This window comes from Schistocerca piceifrons, chromosome 6 (assembly GCF_021461385.2).
Source record: "Schistocerca piceifrons isolate TAMUIC-IGC-003096 chromosome 6, iqSchPice1.1, whole genome shotgun sequence".
Classification (NCBI taxonomy): Eukaryota; Metazoa; Arthropoda; class Insecta; order Orthoptera; family Acrididae; genus Schistocerca; species Schistocerca piceifrons.
The window spans coordinates 333,000,603-333,021,376 of record NC_060143.1 but is presented as its reverse complement, the minus strand read 5'-3'; the positions used below and the strand labels follow the sequence as shown (position 1 = coordinate 333,021,376).

Here is a 20,774-nt window from a genome sequence, read left to right as displayed (position 1 = left end):
ATTACTTCCTTTTCTGTGTTGCTTAACTACTCATCAAGATTCATTCTTAACGGGAAGAGGCACAATCAAGTGCACTGTGAGCTGTGGATTGTTTTAATATTTCTCAGATCTTTGAGGTACGGACACAGAATCCTTTGGCAAGTTTCAATGCCCACTGTTCATTATTATAAAAAAAAAATAAATAAAATAAAAATAAAAAGAGGAAATACATTGGGTTAAATAAGAACAAAAGGAGTAATTATTTGCCCCAGGTTACTTAACCTTTTTCTACTTTACAAAAGCATCATCAGTGACGAATTTAGGGTAACATCCACATCTTCTTGCCATGTTAAAATTTGCTTCTTTTACAAAAAACAGTGAAGTGCTAATACAGTTGCAACTGTGGCAGATTCCTGAAAGGTTGGCTTATTAAAGGAGAAACTGAGAACAAGTCAGGTCAATAACATATGGGAAAAAATACAGTATTGGGACAGAAATGAATGTATAATTTCTTCACTATTTTGTGGCAAAGCCAAACTAATCCTCATTTCAACAGCTATCAATAGCCCACAAAAACATTACATTATTCAACTGAAAAAGTCTGTAGTTACTCATATATCACAGTAGACGAGAAACTATTGCACGTTAACCATATGGAAGAAATATTCTCCTAACTGATACTACCATTCGGAGGGTGGGGGATGGGGGGGAGGGGGGGGGGGGAGGGGGGATGACAACTTGTTTTGATATCTCAAAGCTTTTAGAAAATACAACTTATGTTACGAATACTTCATTCTTGCTGCATCTTTACATACACGAGTGGAAGTGAACACACTACATACAATCCATTTTCTCAAGGCTGGAGGTAGGTATAGAGCCCCTCCCAAGTTTAAAGAAATATTTTGTACACAGAAATGTATGATCTAATATATGCCAAATGTAAATTCATAGCATCTCCTGTTTTTCATTGTTCACTATTTGAAATCTGTGTGCCAAAGTACATAATTCCTAAATAAATCCAATCTTCAATGGAAAAATAGGCAGTTGATCATGACGCTGATATACAGGGTCTGTCCCAAAAGTTTCCAGAGTGAATTTTTTATAAATCTTTATAAACACCAGCTTTCAATCTTTTCACAACATTTCAAAGGATTCTTCCCCTGCTTCGATGAACTGTTGCCAACCCTTTACCCAATCACTGAAGGCACTTTGGAAGTCATCAACGGGAATCACCTTCAGTGTGGCCATCAAAGCTGTTTTTACCGCCTCCAGCATCCCATGCCGACTTACTTACAGGGTTCTTTTGATCCTTATGAATGAAAAGAAGTCATCTGGCGCCAGACTGGGGTTGCACGGTGGCTGGGGCAGCATTGCCACACCTATTTGGCCAGCAGCTCCGAGACAATGAATGCGGTGTGGCTTGACATGTTGTCCCGGCATACGATCCAACAGACACAAACTTCTTTTCAGAAGCATCAAATCCTGTTGCGCAACCGTTTGATCAATTCACAGAAAACTCTTTGCTGACTGTTTGTCCTCGTGAACCACACCTTTTCTGTCAAAAAACACAATGAGCATTGCCTTGATTTGCGATTTGCTCATCCTTGCTTTTTCAGGCAAGGAGACTCCTCGGTGTGCCAATTCCTGCTTTGATGCTTTGTTTCGAGATTGTATTAAAAAAGGCTCAATCTAGATATAGTGGAGGTCAGTGAAGTGAAATGGAAGGAAGACTAAGATTTCTGGTCAGACGAGTATAGAGTAATATCAACAGCCACAGAAAATCGTATAACAGAAGTAGCATTCAATACGAATAGGAAGGTAGGGCAGAGAGAGAGAGTTACTGTGAACAGTTCAGTGATAGGGTTATTCTCATCAGAATAGATAGCAAACCAACACCAACGGTTCAGGTATACACGTTGACATCACAAGCAGATGATGACAAGACAGAGAAAGTATATGAAGATATTGAATGGATAACTCAGAAAGTAAAGATGAAAATCTAATAATCATGTGTGACTGGGAATGCAGTTGCAGGGGAGGAAATAGAAGAGAGAGTTACGAGAAGATATGGGCTTGGTAGTACGAACAACTGAGGACAAAGACTAATTGAGTTCTGCCATAAACATCAGTCAGTAACAGCAAATACTCTGTTCAGTAATCACAAGAGGGGAGGTATACTCAGAAAAGGAAGATTTCTCTTAGATTACTTCACTGTTGGGCACAGACTCTGAAATCAGATATTGGACTGCAAGGCATATCCAGGAGCAGATATCGACTCAGATCACAATGCAAGTTTTCTGAAGCCGTCACGGAAGAAGTCGACACACTGTTTCCGCAACCACAGTCTCATAGTTCCCTCAACGTCTTCATCAGAAGCACAATGATGTCCTCGCAGATCATCTTTCATTATCGGGAACAGGTGGAAGTCAGAGGTGATAAATCTGGACTGTATGGAGGATGCCATTCAGTAACGAGATTCAGTCTCTGATCTTCCAATACCTAAGAAAAGCAATAATGTGACCCACAAGTTCTTGTGAAATGCCGATTGTGCTTGCAATTTCTCTCTGAGTGATATAATGATTGTCTAAATCTGTCAACATTTTGCTTGTGAAACTCTGTGATTGCTGTCACAGGATGTCCAACTCTTTGTTTGTCACGCAGGTCAGATGTTCCCGCCTCAACATCTTTGAACTTACTCGCTCAATGATGCACAGTACTCACATCAACACAATCACCATAAACTGCTTTCATTCTCTGACAAATCTCCTTTGGGGTGACACCTTCCGCCGTCAGGAATGCAATGACTGCACGTTGCTTAAATCGCATTGACCGACCATCTGTGCAGGGTTCTATATTTTACACTGTAACAAAACAACCGATCAATGCTAAGGCTCCCCGCCAACAGTAGCTGTAGAGAAGAGGCTATGGAACAAGCCAGTACCTGCCACATAACAATGCTGCCAACTGTTAAAGAGTTACGAAGGTGGAGGCATTACTTTTCAGTCAACCCTCGTACAATACGTACAAGACAGAACAGTAAGAATGGAAGACTAACTACAAAGTGCTCGGATTAAAAAGGGTGTAAGACTGGGATGTAGTCTTTCTCCCCTAATGTCCAATCTGTACATTGAAGGAGCAATGAGGGAAACTAAAAAAAAGTTTCAAGAGTGGGATTAAAATTCAGAGAGAAATAATTTATCAATGATAAATTTATTAATGACACAGCTATCCTCAGTGAAAGTGAAGAAGAATTGCAGACTGTGTTGAATGGAATGAACAGTCTAATAAGTACAGAATATGGATTGACAGTAAAACAATTAAAGGCCAAAGTAATGAGAAGTAGCAGAATGAGAACAGTGAGAAACTTTAAGTTATAACTGGGGATCACAAAGTAGATGAATTTAAGGAATTCTGCTATCAAGGCGACAAAATAAGCCATGACGGATGGAGCAAGGAGGACATAAAAAGCAGGCTAGCACTGGCAAAACAGAAATTCCTGGACAAAAGAATTCTGCTGGTATCCAACACTGGTCTTAACTTGAGAAAGAAATTTCTGAGAATGTACATTTGGAGCACAGCACTGTACAGTAGTGAGATGTGGACTATGGGAAAACCATAACAGAATAAAGTCAACGCATTTGAGACGTGCTGCTAGAGAAGAATGTTGGAAAGTTAGATGGACTGATATGCCAAGGAAGCAAAGGAACATAAGGAAAACACTGAGAAGAAGAAGGGATGGATAACATGACATCTGTTAAGGCATCAGGGAATAATTTCCATGGTACCATAGGGAGCTGCAGGTGGTAAAAACTGTAGAGTACAAGAGAGATTGGAATATGCCCCGCAAATATTTGATGACTTAGAGTGGAATTGCTATTCTGAGATGAAAAGGTTGGCATAGGAGAAGAAGTCATTGTGGACTGCATCAAACCAGTCAGAAGACTGATTACTCAAAAAACTCAAAGAGCCACATCTCATCCCCTGTGCTCACCCTGTCCAAAAACTCTGGATCTGTTTCACAGTGCTCATGCAATCCCTTTTCAGTACAATTTTCGCACAGACTTTCCTCATTTGAAAATCCTCAGTTGAAATGTGGTGAATGATTGTTTCGGGTATTCAACGCTCCTCTGCAATCATCCAAACACTTAATCATTTATCCTTGTCCACTACTTGATGCACTTCTTGCACACAGTCATCAGTTTGTGATGTCGATGGGCATCCTGAGCGGGCGTCATCACTGGTAGACTACTGACCTTCCCAGAACATCTTGTGGCACATGAAAATTGGGCTTTATTTAATTGCCCTGTCACCATAGGCTTTCTCAAGCATTTCAAGTGTCTCCGCGCCATTTTTGCCAAGTTTCACACAGAACTTTACTGCATAATGCCGCTCCAAAAACTGCTCCATTTTTTTGCTCGAGTTGCAGTAGATATCTGTCCATGAAGCACGCTTTTGCTTCAACTGCCTGCAGGGGACTGACACTGGTCTCGTTTCAGTTCAGTTCCCCCACCAACTTCTCCGGCTGATCTCCACCCCACCAGCCAGCATTGGCATCTACCAAAAATTAATCCTTCCAGGAACTTTTGGGCAGACCTGTTATAAGTAACCAAAGAATCAAAACTTTCCAGTGAATAGTTTCTGTAATACTGTTTGAGAGTGCCCAGTGTCAGAGCACTGCCATTCTGTCAAAGTACATCAGTCACCTGTCACTCCTAAACAGGCAATGAACATATCATTCATACCAGCTATCAGGCAAGGACGTACCCATTGCCGTCAGTACAGCCACTGTGTGTGGTCCAATTAGATAATATGGGGATATTCTTGGCACTGGTTCAAGTGGCATCATACCGGCCTCCATTACAGGTAACCTCCATTCTGTGTGTGCACACCCTTATGACAGCAACAGAAATATCAACAGCAAAAATAGTTAAAAATTTTAACTGGCAAGACCTTTCTTATGACGAAAGTTAGCTGTAACTGGAAACACCAAAGAAAATGTGTACAGTAGCTCTTTCTTTTTTCTCTGCCTCTTTAGTCTTACAAATGAACTCCCCACCCTGAAAGCTCAAGATTTCTCTAATTTGACTTCTATTTGTGTGTGTTTTCCCGTAGGACTTTCTCATTCCCATTTCGAGGCTTGGCAAGTGATTGTTGTATTTATGTCATACACCGTATTTACATAAAATTTTTTACTCTTTATAGTCTGAATTTATTTCTTTATAAAAATAACTATATGATGAAGTATTATTATAATTTCTGTATACATCACCAAAAGCATTTTATAAGAAAATTTAATTCATAAGGATTGAAGCAGACGAAACGAATTAAAATTTGTGTTGCAGCCGGGACTCGAACCCGTGTCTTCTTGCTTGCTAGGCAGAAATGCTAACCATTACACCACTGCAGTAAAATGGTAAACATTGCTGCACGAACTACGTAAGCTGAGTGCCCTCCCCAACACAAACTCAATTCATTTTTCCCCTACATATTGTCACTACTGACAGGGCTCTACATACCAGCAAGCACCCCAGCAATGGACGTAATGGGATGCCCTTGTACCATTGGTGATCTTATAATTAAATGTTTCTCTCAGACATTTAAGTCTCTTTTTATTATCTACGATAATGATCGAAGCAGACGGTGGTGTAATGGTAGCATTTCTGCCTAGCAAGCAAAGAAGACCGGGGTTTGAGTCCCGGCCGCAGCACAAATTTTAATTCATTTTGTTTGTTTCAATCATTATCGTAGATAATAAAAAGATACTTAACTGTCTCAGGGAAACATTTAATTATAAGATCTATTAATTCATAATGATACACAGCACTTACAGGTTATTCAGAGTAATAAGAATATACTTCCTCAGAAATACAGTGGAGGCTTGAAAAAATACCTGGCCATCTCCATACACACACACACACACACAAACACACACACACACACACACACACACACACACACACCTGAGGCTTGAGATAGACAGATAGATCAGTTCTGTTGTTGACAATATTTGAATACTTTTGCAGGCTCAACAAAATCTATTCAGATTGAAAGCATGTTCAATAGAACCACTTGTACTATGACAAATAAACAATCTACAACTGGTGCCAATTTCTTTCAAACTGGTATTCTCTTTTAGAAATATTTTTCAGTACCTGGCCCCATTCAGTCATGTAAGATGTCCCCAATTTAGATCCTACTGATAACTGTAGATTTAGATTCCTTTTTGTTTATTTTTTATTGCTCTTATTAAAACTCTAATTAAAATATACTATTGAAAGAATAAGAAAGAAAAGAGACATGTTAGTATATAATAATGTACAACTACTTACTGCCTTATAACATCACTGGCATTAGCCCAACTTTCAAATGCCTGTTTGTACATTTTGTGCCTGTAGAAATAACCACCTTGGTAAGTGTATGGATAAACATGTTGGTTCGCATAATATGTTCGAGCTGAGAGAACAGCTTCCTGGAAGAGGGCATTGCAAGGAGGTCGTCCTGGTGTTGGACTTACTTCCTCCAAGTCACTCAGATTCCCTGTAATAAAAACAAAACAATATAAAACATCTTTCGCCGGAACTCAACCATTTTTAAACCTAAAAACATAGAAAATTACAATATTATGAAACAAAACTGCTGGCCAGTACTTATCTTCAAGAAAAATGTCAATACTGTCAACAAGACAAAAAGTTAGCTTTTGGAGCTGACAGGTCCTTCCTCCTGAAGGAGGAGAGAGGGGTATATTGGGGAAGGTTAAAAAGGATGAGCAGATCATTCAGACACAAAGACGAGAGGAACTCTGCTGTTGTGACAAAGGGAAACAAAGATTTACTCCTTAATGTTTTTTCTCCAGTAAATGTCAGTGTCAGCTGAGAGGTGCTATACACAATCACAATACAAAACACAAAAATAGTTTCTGTGTAGTCTTCGCTTCCTTGTCCACAGGTCAGAAACAAGTTAAAAGCTCTGGTGCGCAAACATTCAACATTTAACATAAAGCAAGAAATTGGGAATCCTTACCAGTTCAAAGGAAAATTAAAATCACACCTCATTAGCCATCTTCCCACAAATATCTAGATTCACGGCCTGTTGTTGTTGTTGTTTTATCGCTCCAAACTAGCAGCTCAGCACCTTTCCTTCTGATTTAATTGATTAAACTTGGCTGGCATAAGTGCGAACATCATTATGCAGTATCTTAAAGACAGACAGAGAGAGAGAAGGGGGAGGGGGAGAGGGAGGGGGGGAGGGAGGGATGAAGGGAGAAGAAGTAGTGTATTACAAATTAAAGGCAAAGAGGAATATTGATAGCATCATTTAAAACATACAACTGTCTATGATTGGGTATATTGTGAATGCACCAAGTATTCAAGAATTTACGATACTGGAGCAAGGACTATGCAATACGTATTTGATGTCACTGTACTGTCACTTATTTCAACTTGAGAATATTTGTAGTGTTGCAGTCTGTAGCTGACCATAATGTTAAGAAAACTCACCAGAACCAATCAATGAAAGCACCATGAAATATTAAGGTAGAATGGATATGCTAGGTTGTGAAGACGGAAGACCAAATCTTTCATGGAGCAGATGATCTGCATTAAAAAATATACATACAATGATGTGATTCTAGCATTGAGATATGCATGGTGTTCAAGCATACAGACTGCATGACAGCATCAGCACCATCTGACAACAGCTTCCAAATAGGTTGGCAGTACATCAAGGCATCTACATAAAACAGAAACCATAGAAAGAGTTGTGGTTTCTGGGATAAAATACGTAGACTGGCATATTTTAATGACTGAAAGTGAAGACGTGTGAACATCAAGCTGGAGAGAACAAAGTACAAGATTTTATATTTTTAGGGGAAAAATATTTGACCGCAAAGAAATTCTTCAGGCAGAATGAAACTGAACACTGTAGGTGCCATGTAAGGAAAGTGGTATGCAAAATTGTAAGGGCATCAGTGTACTGTATGCAAACCGTCACAAAAAATTTGACAAAATGTTTAACTGCATTTAGGGAGCATTCAAAGTACAGCCTTTGAAGCAATATGTTTGAAGTTGATATAGAACATAAAACACATCAAATGACAATCAGATTACATCAAAGGACATATGTAACTCACAAGATTTGTAGAATCTTTTCACATATATTCAGACTATTTGACAGATCAAAAATAAGCACTTCCTTGCACACACACACACACACACACACACACACACACACACACACACACACACACACACACACACACCACTGCAGCAAGACAGTTATGAGGATGCGTCTCAGGTGGAGTGGATGGAAGGAGGAAGGACACTGGGAGGGGGGGGGGGGGGAGGAGGAGAATGGGGGAGTGGAAAGATGGAAGGATGGCTGGCATGGAGTGGCAGGATGCACACAGGATAGGACTGTGGCATGTGGCACATGACGACATGAAGGAGTGGAGTGGCAGGGGGAAAGAGAACAATGAAGAGAGAGAGAGAGAGAGAGAGAGAGAGAGAGAGAGAGACTGTGGAAAGTACAAGTATGAGGGACTAAAATGAGGTAATCTCATAGTTAAATCCTGTTAAACTAAAATCTAGTGGTCAGTCAGACAGATGGATAATGTGCAATGCATTTGAAGTGGCCACAACCAATGCTTTGGTACCACAAGTCCAGTGCAGTCTTGGTAATGAAGGGGGTGGGGGGTGTTTGTGTGTGTGTGTGTGTGTGTGTGTGTGTGTGTGTGTGTGTGTGTGTGTGTAAGATAAGTGAGAAGGAAAATATAAGGAGGGATATTGGATAGATAATATGAGGGGGGAAAACAGGTTTAGTAACAAATGGTGTACAGACAGGAGCCACATGTACACTGAGGCAACAAAAATCAGGAGGTACCTCCTAATATCATGTCGGACCTCCGTTTGCCCAGTGTAGTGTAACAACTGAACGTGGCATGGACTCAACAAGTTGTTGGGTGTCTCCTGCAGAAAGGCTGACCCATGCAGCCTCTACAGTCATACATAATTGCAAAAGTGTTGCCAGTGCACAAACTGACCTCTTGATTACATTCTGTAAATGTTTTGATTGTGATCATGTTGGATGATCTGGGTGGCCAAATCATTTGCTCAAACTGTCTAAAATGCTCCTCATACCAATTGCAAACAATTGTGGCCTGGTGACACGGTGCATTGTCATCCATAAAAAATCCACCATTTTGGGAACATGAAGTCCATAAGAGGCTACAAATGGTCTACAAGTATCCAAACAGCAATTCCCAGTTAATGATCGGTTCAGTTGGACCAGAGGACCCATGTTAACACAGTCTGCACCATTAGGGGGCCACCAGCACCAACTTGCACAGCAGCCTGTTGACAACTTGGGTCCATGACTTTGAGGGGCCACACTCAAGCTCTACTATCAGTTCTTACCAACTAAAATCAGGACTCATCTGACCATGCCACGGTTTCCATTTCTCTAGGGTCCAACTGATATGGTCACAGGCCTACGAGAGGTGCTGCAGGTGACATTGCACTGTCAGAAAGGCACTCGTGTCAGTAATCTCCTGCCATTGTGTATTAACCCCAAATTCTGCACACTGTCCTAACAGATATGTTCGTCGTACTCTCCATATTCATTTCCGCTGTATATAATGCAGTGTTCCTTGTCTGTTACCAATGACAACTCTACAAAAACACCACTGCTCTTGGTTGTTAAGTGAAGGCCATCGGCCACTGTGTTGCCCGTGGTGAGAGGTAATGCCTAAATTTTGTATTCTCAGCGCACTCTTGACACTGTGGATCTCAGGATATTAAATCCCTTAACAATTTCTAAAATGGGATGTCCCATGCATCTAGCTCCAACTACCATTCTGCATTCAAAGTCTGTCAATTCCTGTCATGAGGATAAAATCACATCGGACACCTTTTCACATGGATCACCTGAGTATAAATGACAGTGCCACCAATACAATTCGCTTTTATACCTTGTATATGCAATACTACAGCCATCTGTATATGTGCTTCTCGCTATGCCATAACTTTGTCACCTAAGTTTATAGTAATGGAAAATTCTAGACAGAATACAAATAACGAGAATGTTCTCTCTCTATCAATCTTCCTGCACTCCATATGTGTATGAAACAGGAAAAAACCATAACAACTGGTACAATGGGACAATCCTCTGCCACACACTTCACAATGGTTTATAGAGTATACCTGTAGACGTCTCTGGGACAAGACAGGTAGAAGCCAGTAAGATACCAAGACTCATTCAAACTGTTAATGGTAATGAGAGAGCAAGATGGTACACACAGGAGATTCCAGGCACAATGACAGCCATGATGACAGTAATTGTGTTACTTTGAAAACAGATTACTGGAACATCACCAATATCCAGAATTTGTATGAGTAATACCTATCACTATCAGTACCAGTCAACCTAAGAGAAAACAAATTATAACACTGGAAAAAAATATAGTCCAGAACTTCTAATGTAAAGGGGTAATTAATGTAAAAAAGAATTTAGGGACATTCTTGTTTTAAGACAAATGATTGCGTACTCAATTAAAAAATTAGCATCTGCCAGACAAAAATTGGTACAGTGACCTCTAAGAAGTTAATGAATGGTGCTTCTCACATGCTACAAAATGGCAGAGAGATGAAAATTTCTGGCGTATTAAAACTGCACCTGATTGGAACTCAAACCCAACAACTTCGCCTCTAGCGGGCACTTGCTCTACTGACTGAGCTATCCAGGTATGACACGCACCCTGCTTCTGCAGCTTTACTTCCACCAGCACCTATCTCCTATCTTCCAACCTTCAGCCATCTCCTACCTTCCTAACTTCAGCTATAACCCAGGGGATTGTTTCCAGAATGAATTATCATTCTGCAGCAGCTATGTTCTTTCTACAAATAACCCTGCTGGAGGAACATCTGAAACTGAGCATTATGGTAGAGACTGAAAATACTTCTTCAGTTGTAAGGTTTTTTTCCAATGCTTAGACCATGTCTACTAAGGCAGTTTTCTGAAATATCCTTTATTCCAGGAATGCTAGTCTTGGAAAGTATACAGAAGAAGTTCTGTTATGTTTCGAAGGTAACAGAAAGGTACTGGTGCAAGTAAAGTTATGAGGGCAGGTTTTGAGTTATGCCTGCTTAGCTGTCAGTAGAGCAATTGTCACGTTTAGGCAGCATAGGATCTGGGTTCAAGTCATAGTCTGGCACAGTTTTAATCTGCCAAAAAGTTTCAAATCAGTGCACACTCTGCTGCAGAGTGAAAACATATCTTGATGTAGAGATACCACAATACACTAATTTAATTGACAATGCATTTGCAAGTAATTAAAACACACACACACACACACACACACACACACACACACACACACACAAAATAAGTGGCAGATGTGATACGTAATGACAATAACATAACTTTACATACTCTGGAAACTTTACGAAAATTATCTTCATGTGCAAACAGTGCTAAATGAGTAATGAAAATTTATTTCAGAACAATGTATTGTAGGTCTGTCTACTGTCAGTTAAAAACTGGTTTCTTTTATTGTACAAAATCACATTAAGTGAAAACTTGTAATTTAGTATTTACTACAATAGCAGATGATGTATTCATCATAGTTTTGGTACTATTTTGATTTGCTCTTAATCATGTTTATTTTCATGGGTTACATTCAATATCCCCAGACAGTCCTATCTGAAATGGGTCACACATACTTATGCAGTATTCTATGATGGGTAGCATACGTGTTTTGTAAGCAATCTCCTTAGTAGATTTGACTGCATTTTCCTAGTACCCTACCAATGAACCAGTCTGCCACGTGTTTTACCTACAACTGAGCTTATTGGATTTTTCTATGTCCTATCTCCAGAAACTGTTACACCCAGGCATTAGTATTCCAGTTCCAACTGTGAGTTGTTGATACTGCAGTACTACGATGACACAATTTTTTCATTATGTGATGTGCACAATTTTACCTCCTTGGTATACTCACTGTAGAGAAACTTCTCAAGAAACAGAGATTATTGGATGTAAAACAAAGTGTAGGCTATAGAGAGTTGCTGAATGAAATGATTTTGGCTGTGAAGATAGCAATGTGTGATGCCTTCACTGACTACCACAGCAGAATATTGTCAAAAGATATTTCACAACATCCAAAGACAATCTGATGGCATGTAATGGCTTTTCATGGCACCAAAGTTAGTGTTCAGTCTCTAGCAAATAAGAGGGGAACTGAAATTGAGGGTAACAAGCAAAAACCGAAATGCTCAACTCCGTTTTCAAATGTTCCTTTACAAAGGAAGCCCCAAGAGAATAGCCCCAATTTCATACTCCTACCACTCTGCAAAGATGAATGAAATAAGTATTAGTGTCAGAGATGTTGAAAAACAGCCGAATCCATTAAAACTGAACACAGCTCCAGGGCCCAATGGAATCCCTCTCAGTTTCTATACTGAAATTGCAGTTGAGCTAGCCCCTTTTCTGACTACAATTATCGTAGATTCCTTGAACAAAAAACCATGCCCAGTTCTTGGCAAAAAGCACATACCACCCCCATCTACTAGAAGGGTAGTAGAAGTGATCCACAAAACTACCATCCAATATCCTTAACATCAGTTTGTTGTAGAAACTTAGAACATTTTCTGAGCTCAAACATGATGAGGTAACTTGAACAGAATGACCTCCTCAATGCCAACCAGCATGGATTCCGAAACCATAGATCATGTGAAACCGAACTCACATTTTTCTCACATGACATACTGAAAGCTTTGGATCTAGGCAGTCAGTTATATGCTGTATGTCTTGATTTCGAGAAGCATTTGAATCAGTACCACATCTACGCTTATTGTCAAAAGTACAGTTACATGGGGCATCAAGGGAAATTCGAGATTGGATTGAGGACTTTTTGGCAGAAAGGTCACAGCAAGTTATCTTGTATGACGAGTCATTAACAGACATAGAAGTAACTTCAGGTGTGCCCCAGGGAATTGTATTTAGACCCTTGCTATATATGTTTTATATTAATGACCTTGAAGACAATATAAATAGCAACCTCAGAATTTTTGCAGATTATGCAGTTATCTATAATGAAGTTGCATTAATATTTAGTCAGGTCTTGATAAAATTTCGAAGTGGTGCAGAGATTGGCAACTTGCTCTAAATGTTCAGAAATGTACAATTTTGCACTTCACAAAACAAAAAAACGTAGTGACCTATGACTATAATATCAATGAGTAAGGTTGGAATCAGAAAACTCATACAAATACCCAGGTGTAGTGATATGAAATGGAATGGCTCAATCGTGGGTAAAGCAGATGGTAGACTTCGGTTTACTAGGAACGCACAATCAATCTACAAATGAGATTGCTTAAAAATCAGTTGTGCGACTAGTCCAAGAGTAGTGCTCAAACGTGTGGGTCCTGTACCAAATAGGACTAACAGAGGATATTGAGCATATACAGAGAAGGGCAGCACAAATAGTCATAAACTATCCCAAGGAAGTTTCGAGAACCGGCTTTAAATGATTATTTTAAAAATATACTACAATTTCCTACATATCACTCACTTAGGGATTGTGAGGATAAGATAAGAATAATGATTGCACACATAGGCATTCAAACTATCATTCTTCCCACATTCCCCAAGTGAATGGAGCAGGAAGAAACCTAATAACTGTTACAATGGGACGTACCCTCTTCCATGCATCTTACTGTGGTTTGCAGAGTACAGGCTGGTTGATTCGATGAAGGGAACCAAAAGCAAGGTCTTCAGTCCCATCGGATTAGGGAAGGAAATCAGTCATACCCTTTCAAAGGAACTATCCCAGCATTTGCCTGATGCGATTGAGGAAATTCACGGAAAACCTAAATCAGAATGGCCTGATGCTGGTTTGAACAACCATCCTCCCTAATGCAAGTCCAGTGTGCTAACCACTGCGCCACCTGGCTTGTTTTGCAAATACAGATGTATATTTAAAGCAATTTTCTGATCTCAGTGCCACTTTGAAATCTTATCAAAATCTAACTGAATAATTTTGCAATTTCTTTTTCTCAGTTAGTACTTCATCATAAACAACTGCATGATCTGCAAAAATTTTGAGGTTACTGTTAATATTGTCTGTCATGACATTAACGTGCAATATAAACAACATGGGACCCCAGCACACTTCCTTGCAGCACATCTGAAGTTACTTCCACATGTGTTGATAACTCTACATCCAGGACAACATTCTGCGTACTCCACATCAATGAATAAATCCTTAATTTAGTCACAAATTTCACTTGATACATCATACAGTTCTGTACTTTTGATAGCGTGGTACTGAGTCAAATGCTTTTAGCAAGTCAAGAAATACTGGACTTACTTGACTGTCTTAAGTCATCATTTTCAGTATGTCAAATCAGAAAAGCTTGAGTTATTATTTTACGAGATCTATGTTTTCATCACAGTCCATGTCGGTTGTCACAAAGGCAGTCATTCTGTTTGAGATACCTCATTATATGCTAGGATTTTACAACAGAGGGATGTCAATGAGATTGGACTGTACCTCTGTGGATCGCTATCCTTGTTGTAGATGTGTGTGATCTGCACTTTCTTCCAACTACTGAGCACAGGTGTCTCCCCCCCCCCCCCCCCCCCCCCAGGGGAAGGGGACCTTATTACAGCTGAAAAACGGGAGTTTCAACTGCAAATTCAATACAGAATCTGGTAGGAATTCCATTGGACTCTGGAGTTCTATTCAGTTTCAGTGATTTCAATTGTTTCTCCACACTATGGACATTAATATCTACAGGACTCATTTTGCAGTAGTACAAAATAAAATTGGGTTAATATTCTTAGATTTTCCTTTATAGAGGAACATAACTTTGATGCCAATGGCAACCTTCATATTTGATCAGAATTTCTTCAGGTTGTGTGAGAGCTCTTCCAATAATATTCTTCTACAATAGTCAATGAAGGAGTCACTCATTGTCTTCTTGACAATAAAATGTGTTTCATTAGGATCTCTCCCTCTATTGCCTTATGCATTGTTTTACACCTATTATGCTGTAGTCTCTGTTCCTTTACTAGTTTCTTTACAGTGAATGTATACTATGGAGCGTCCCTCGCACCTGAACTTTTCTACTAGATATCTATCTAACCAGTGCAAGGTCAATCACCCTTTTGAAATCGAGTCATAGTTTTTCTACATGGTCCAGTATCGAGCTAAATGTTCATAGTTCTTCATTCTGACAAAACTTAACAACCTCTTTAACTAATTTGCTGAACATATAATTCCTTCTTCTTGTCTTAGTTGTCCTTCGTACTTTGATAAACACTGTTACAAGAACTGCCACTTGCTGTTTCATACCAGCTTCAACATGGACATCCTCAAAGATGTCAGGTCTATTAGTTGCCATCAGATCAAATATGTTTCCATCATGACTGGTCTTCTAAATTACAGAACACATTTAAAATTGTTTCACAAGATGTCTTGCAACCTCACCACTTCTACCAACTGACTCCTGGATGATTACAGTCTTCTCCAATGATGACAGTATGACTGGGGAACTTACATACAATGAAATGAGGTTTTCTCTAAGGTTTCTGGCTACATCTGGGTATTGGTCTGGTGGTCAACAGCAAGATAAAATTGCAAGTTCAGCTTCAATTTCTTCCAATTTCTATCTCAATGGATTTGAAATCCTTGTCAACTGCAACAAATACACCACCTCCATTTCCAATTTACTTACGCTTGTGATACACATTTTAAATGTCCCCAAAATTCACACTGTTTTCAATTTCGGCTTTTAACCAGCTTTCTGTACCTAAAAATATTAGCTCCACTGCTTTTCAGAAGCACTTCATTCTGAAAGCTTTGGCAGTTGAACAATAGGATATTAATACTATCACCTATGGTGGCCATATCTTTGGCCCTTACTTCAGTGTTTACTGCAGCTATCATTATTTGGACTGACGGAGAATCAGTTACTCTAAAAAAATGCCTTGTTTGCAGCCCACACATTGTCAGCTATCTGCAGCCTCTAATGTATGGTTCACCACTGGCGTATTTTGGGGGACCCTACAGTTCTCAATCCTATGGCACAAACCTAAGTAGTTGCAGCCAAGCTCAGCACAGAACCTTCTAAGTCACTGGTTCAAATCTTACACTTGATTTAGAACCAGTTGGCCACAATCAGTTCTGTGGAAAATGTTGTAGGTTTTGAATTTCTTTCTAAGACCATGAGCAATGCTGCTCTTCTCAAACCTCTCTGTCAGTCACTGGAATGGCCCCTGTATGTCCTCAGTGCCAAGACAATGGGCATGTGCACCACAATCTGCAGCTGGATGCACCCTGTTCACTCAACAGCTGATGCAACAGCCTCTTCAACATGTTGAATGAGCTCTCTAGGCATAGATACTGAGTGCACATCATGATCCATCACAAACTTTGCTGCTGATAAGGGGTACCACCATTCACTGTATATTTGAACTGCCAATAATTAACAGACCCCTCCTCTTTTGAGTTTGCCTTTCCATGACAGAGGGCACAGCAAGTATTTGAACAGGTGAACACCAAGTGTTATAGTTACGGGTTCATTCAATTTCAAGGGGATGATATAATGATTTGTTCACCACCATTTCTCTTGCAGACACCATAGTACACCAAGATTATTTTTCGGACCAAAATGGGACCACTGAAGCATATAAAACACCATTATAATAGCCCATATAACCATCACATGCCAGGGGACTTTTGTGATATGTGACCTCCATTATTTGTGGGTAAACTGAATCATGTTGCACAAGTATATATGTGTATTCTGTTATCAAGTTGTTACCTTTCGCTCTCCATAATTTATATCCCATCATGGAGTTACCATTAACAGATTCACGTGAAGATACAGAATGTTAAATAAATTTAACTTTTCCATAACAAACATGTAAGTCTGCATTTTTCCTGGTGTTAATTTTGTTACTGAAATCTTAATGTATATTACTGATTACTACCTGTGCTTCACCCACGAGCTATTAAATAATAGCGTATGTGCATTAACAAAAAACAATTTGAAGTGTTCAAGACAAAATGTCAATCAAGGCGGAATACGTATTTTCTAGTAGGCCTATAAATAATATAGGGTAAAGGATACCAATCCCAAATAGCAGAAGTGTGGCATCACTGACAGGCACATACAGAAGAGAAAGGCAAAACACACACACACACAGAGAGCTACCAAGTTTTCTTTTCTTTCTGTGTGCCCATCAACGGATCAACACTTTGATTCCGCTATTTGGCCTGTGGTCTTGTTTGCTCCTAAGTTATTTACATTCTGAAAGAACTACAACGTACTTGTATAAGCAGAGATCATGATTGAGGTTTACGATATTGCTACACAGAGCTAAGACAGTGACCTCTAATAGCAATACAAGTCCGCAGCCTCACAGAAATGCTTTTGAAAGCTTTTGCTTTTGGTGCCTTAGTTTTATTTGCAAAACAATGGTAATACGTCTTGTTTACAGCTTTTAAACTTAGTATGAAGTTTCAAAAAATTTACACATCTGACACAGATTAAACAATCAATCACTGGAATGTATCACAGCAGTGAAAGCTACTCTGCTGAAAATATTAACTTAAATAAATGTATGTGTAGCTTTATGGAGGTGAGTGTAATTTCCCACAAAAATAATAACCTTCACAAAGCATTGGGGGCTCATTGCAATGTTCCCCAATAACAATGAAATAAAATCTGCAACGAAAAAAGGAAGGAATCATGCATTAGCACCCCATTAAGAGCTTCCTCGGCATTCATACCACTGATTCACAAATATCTAAATCTAGATGGCCAGCTGGGGATTTCAACTCAACTCCTCCTGGTTTTAAGCCAATACTTTAACCATTGCATCATCACATGAAATAACCTAGAACAAGTTACTATCTTGTTTTGTCCATGTTGGCCAGTGACCAAGAAACACTGGTAAGGACAAAGTGAAGTAATTACCTGCTTGTCATTTTTTATTTGAAAGATGACTGACAAAAATAACTGATTCAATCTCTTCTGTAGAATTTATTGATGGGTTGATTACATATTTGAAGTAATTACCTAATGCTTTCCAGTCCCTTAAGGGGCCAGCCTCACTCATAAACATAAATCGCAATTTAGGCCTACCGTACATCAATCATTCCTAAAAATGTGTTTCTTCTCACAAGTAGGTTTTAACAAGTACTTGCAAATCACATTTACATAATCACTCACAGTGGATCATATTAGAAAACCAGGGACCCCTTTTACTTCACCAACTACATCTACAAATATGTTCTGAAACAGTGCAAGACACATCACTGAGCATTGTACATAACACACTGTTTTTCATAATTCATAGATACAAAAGAATTAAACATTCACTCACCAAGAGCCATTGGATAATGAGACAAATGTCCCAGATCATACAATAACCACAGCAGTTCTTGTTGCAACAAAGCTATTTCCATTGCCTCTGTGGTTGGACTAAGGCTAGGATTTATTGCTGAGACTAAAGCTGCAACTTCCATTGGCCTAGTACATATCACAGGACGTCCATTTACATACAGCCAAGACTTTGATCCAATACCAGGTCCAACTGGTTGCCCTCGCTTGTCTTCATTCCCCTTACCTACAACAATTAATTAAAATGACAAATTTAGCCTCACAGTGAATTCCACAATTCTCCGTCAATTGGTAACACGCCATTTAGTGTAAATTGACAGGTTACTAGAAGAAAATAGTCGGAAAACGTTACTGCACGAGATGTCACAATTCATCTACTCAATGCGGAATTTTGATTAGTTTATAGTACGTACAAAGGTAAACACTTACCATGCCACGTAACTTCGGCTGTTTCTTTTCCTCCTTCTCCAAACACAACCCAAGCATGATCTTCTGACAGAGCTAAGTGGACGTCACGAAATCCAAGAACTTGACAACCGGCAACCACGGCGAACGCCACTCCAAAACAATCCAGTTTGTTTCCTGTAAGTAATAATGTAAATATCTAACACATTTCGCAGTGAAATGTCACATAAACAGAAACGTTCACCAGTAACTCACCCGTCAAATAACTATACAAGCTCTGCAAGTGCGCCCTATCCTTATAATAGCTTCGTGTCAGAGAATTCCAAATGACATCAGACACTTTCTTAACTAGATCCCGTGTAGCAAATTTTGTGAGTCCATACAGTGAAAGATCGACTGCGCCTTTTATTATAGCGTGAAACTTTGAATACAATGCTTCTACAATGTGATATTCGACAGGAGGCAACTTGAATTCTGTAAAATTTTCGGTCTCTTTCTGCGCCGATAATGCTCGATTCCATGTTAATGAATTTTCAACAGCTCCAACAATTATGGATAACAGTGCTAAATCAGGCTCGTAAGAACTTTCTAATTGTTGTTTAAATAAACCGACAATTGAAGAAATATCTTGTAGCGGGAACTGTTGCCGATCAACTTCTCGAAACCCCGCCATGTCGCAGTTACGCGGCATTATAAACTAACGCCGTGTCATTCATAAATGTACTCACACCTCATTGTTTAGTGACAGTATGTGTATCTTATACTCAGTACATTCATTACACACAACAAATAATTTTTTTTAAGTTTATTTCGGATATTGCAGATTTTCAAAAGCCACTGACTAGCGTAGTCCCTTACGCACGTTCGAGGTCAAGGTTAAAGTTAGTACATTCGTCTGTTGTCAAACATGCATGAGCAGAGATGAATCACTTCTGTCATCCGTAGACTTCTAGGCGCTCACATATGATACCAGTTTTTGGTTCAGTAAGTACGCTATAAAGCTTTCCTTGGGCCTCATGGAAAATTTGAATACGTACATTTAATTTGTGTATATCAACAAATGCGTCTAATACAGTCAAAAGATCGTTGACCCATATATTTATCAACAAACAGAACAATATCGAATTCTCGATGAATTAAAAAAGAATATCGCGCAGCAGCTTTTTCAGCATGTGCAAAAACGTAAACTGATGTCATCAGATCAGCATAGAAAGAAACCTCTTGTTCATAGCTGCCGTAAGGCCGATTCACACTTGACAATGGAAGTAGCGTCAAAACATTCTACTATGACCCATCAACGAAAACTAAAAGAAATGATTGCAAAGCCGGAAAAAATCATGTAGTCACAAATTTTTGTGCACTTACAGGAAGCAGTGCTGTGAAGAACATACTGAACATCCTGATTCCTGGGATGTGTGGGTGGAGATGGGAAATGGGAGGGTTTAAAGGACAATTCACACTGGCCGTCATGTCACATCACGTCCTGTCCGGTTAAACTACTCTGTGTTGCATTTAAAATCGCGACATCCACACTGCCCATACCATTACGGCACCTTTAAGATATCTCAGGAAGAAAGTTTTGATGGCTGATGTATTCTGTCCTTTGTTGAGCAGGGTCTCCAAAGCACATTTCCTTCCGCTACACAGCCATGCGTACATCTCCATATTTCCTTTCCTCGTGATTTTCGTGTTTGATGTAAGTTGTGTGTTGTTCGTTATTTTTGTCATTTCTTATAAATTTTTTTCGTTATTTCTTTCGATAATATTTATAATGTAACAATTAATGACGAAATATTAACCGAAGCTGTGAGATAGCAGTCCGAATTGTACGACTCGAGTCTACTAAAATACTTGTCTTCCGCTATACTTATGAAGTGGAGTTTTATTCACACTACTACCGTATTTAATATTTTACAGTGAAATGGATTCCAATGTAGCTGTAACCTAAAGTGAAAAAAGTGCTTAGGGTAGGATCAGATCGATTAG

At 39.3% G+C, this 20,774-nt stretch overlaps 1 protein-coding gene across 1 annotated transcript in view; it reads right to left on the bottom strand.

The window, feature by feature from the left end:
• Positions 1–19,467, bottom strand: part of LOC124803102 (menin) — a 44,704-nt gene extending 25,237 nt beyond the window's left edge. Inside the window, exons 1-4 of the mRNA XM_047264260.1 lie at positions 19,044–19,467; positions 18,813–18,965; positions 18,367–18,609; positions 6,309–6,516 (exon numbers count right to left, since the gene is read on the bottom strand). Of these exons, the coding sequence (XP_047120216.1) occupies positions 6,309–6,516; positions 18,367–18,609; positions 18,813–18,965; positions 19,044–19,461 (1,022 nt within the window). The 5' untranslated portion in view covers positions 19,462–19,467. The remainder of the gene's footprint in view (positions 1–6,308; positions 6,517–18,366; positions 18,610–18,812; positions 18,966–19,043) is intronic.
• Between the last annotated feature and the right edge of the window lie 1,307 nt (positions 19,468–20,774).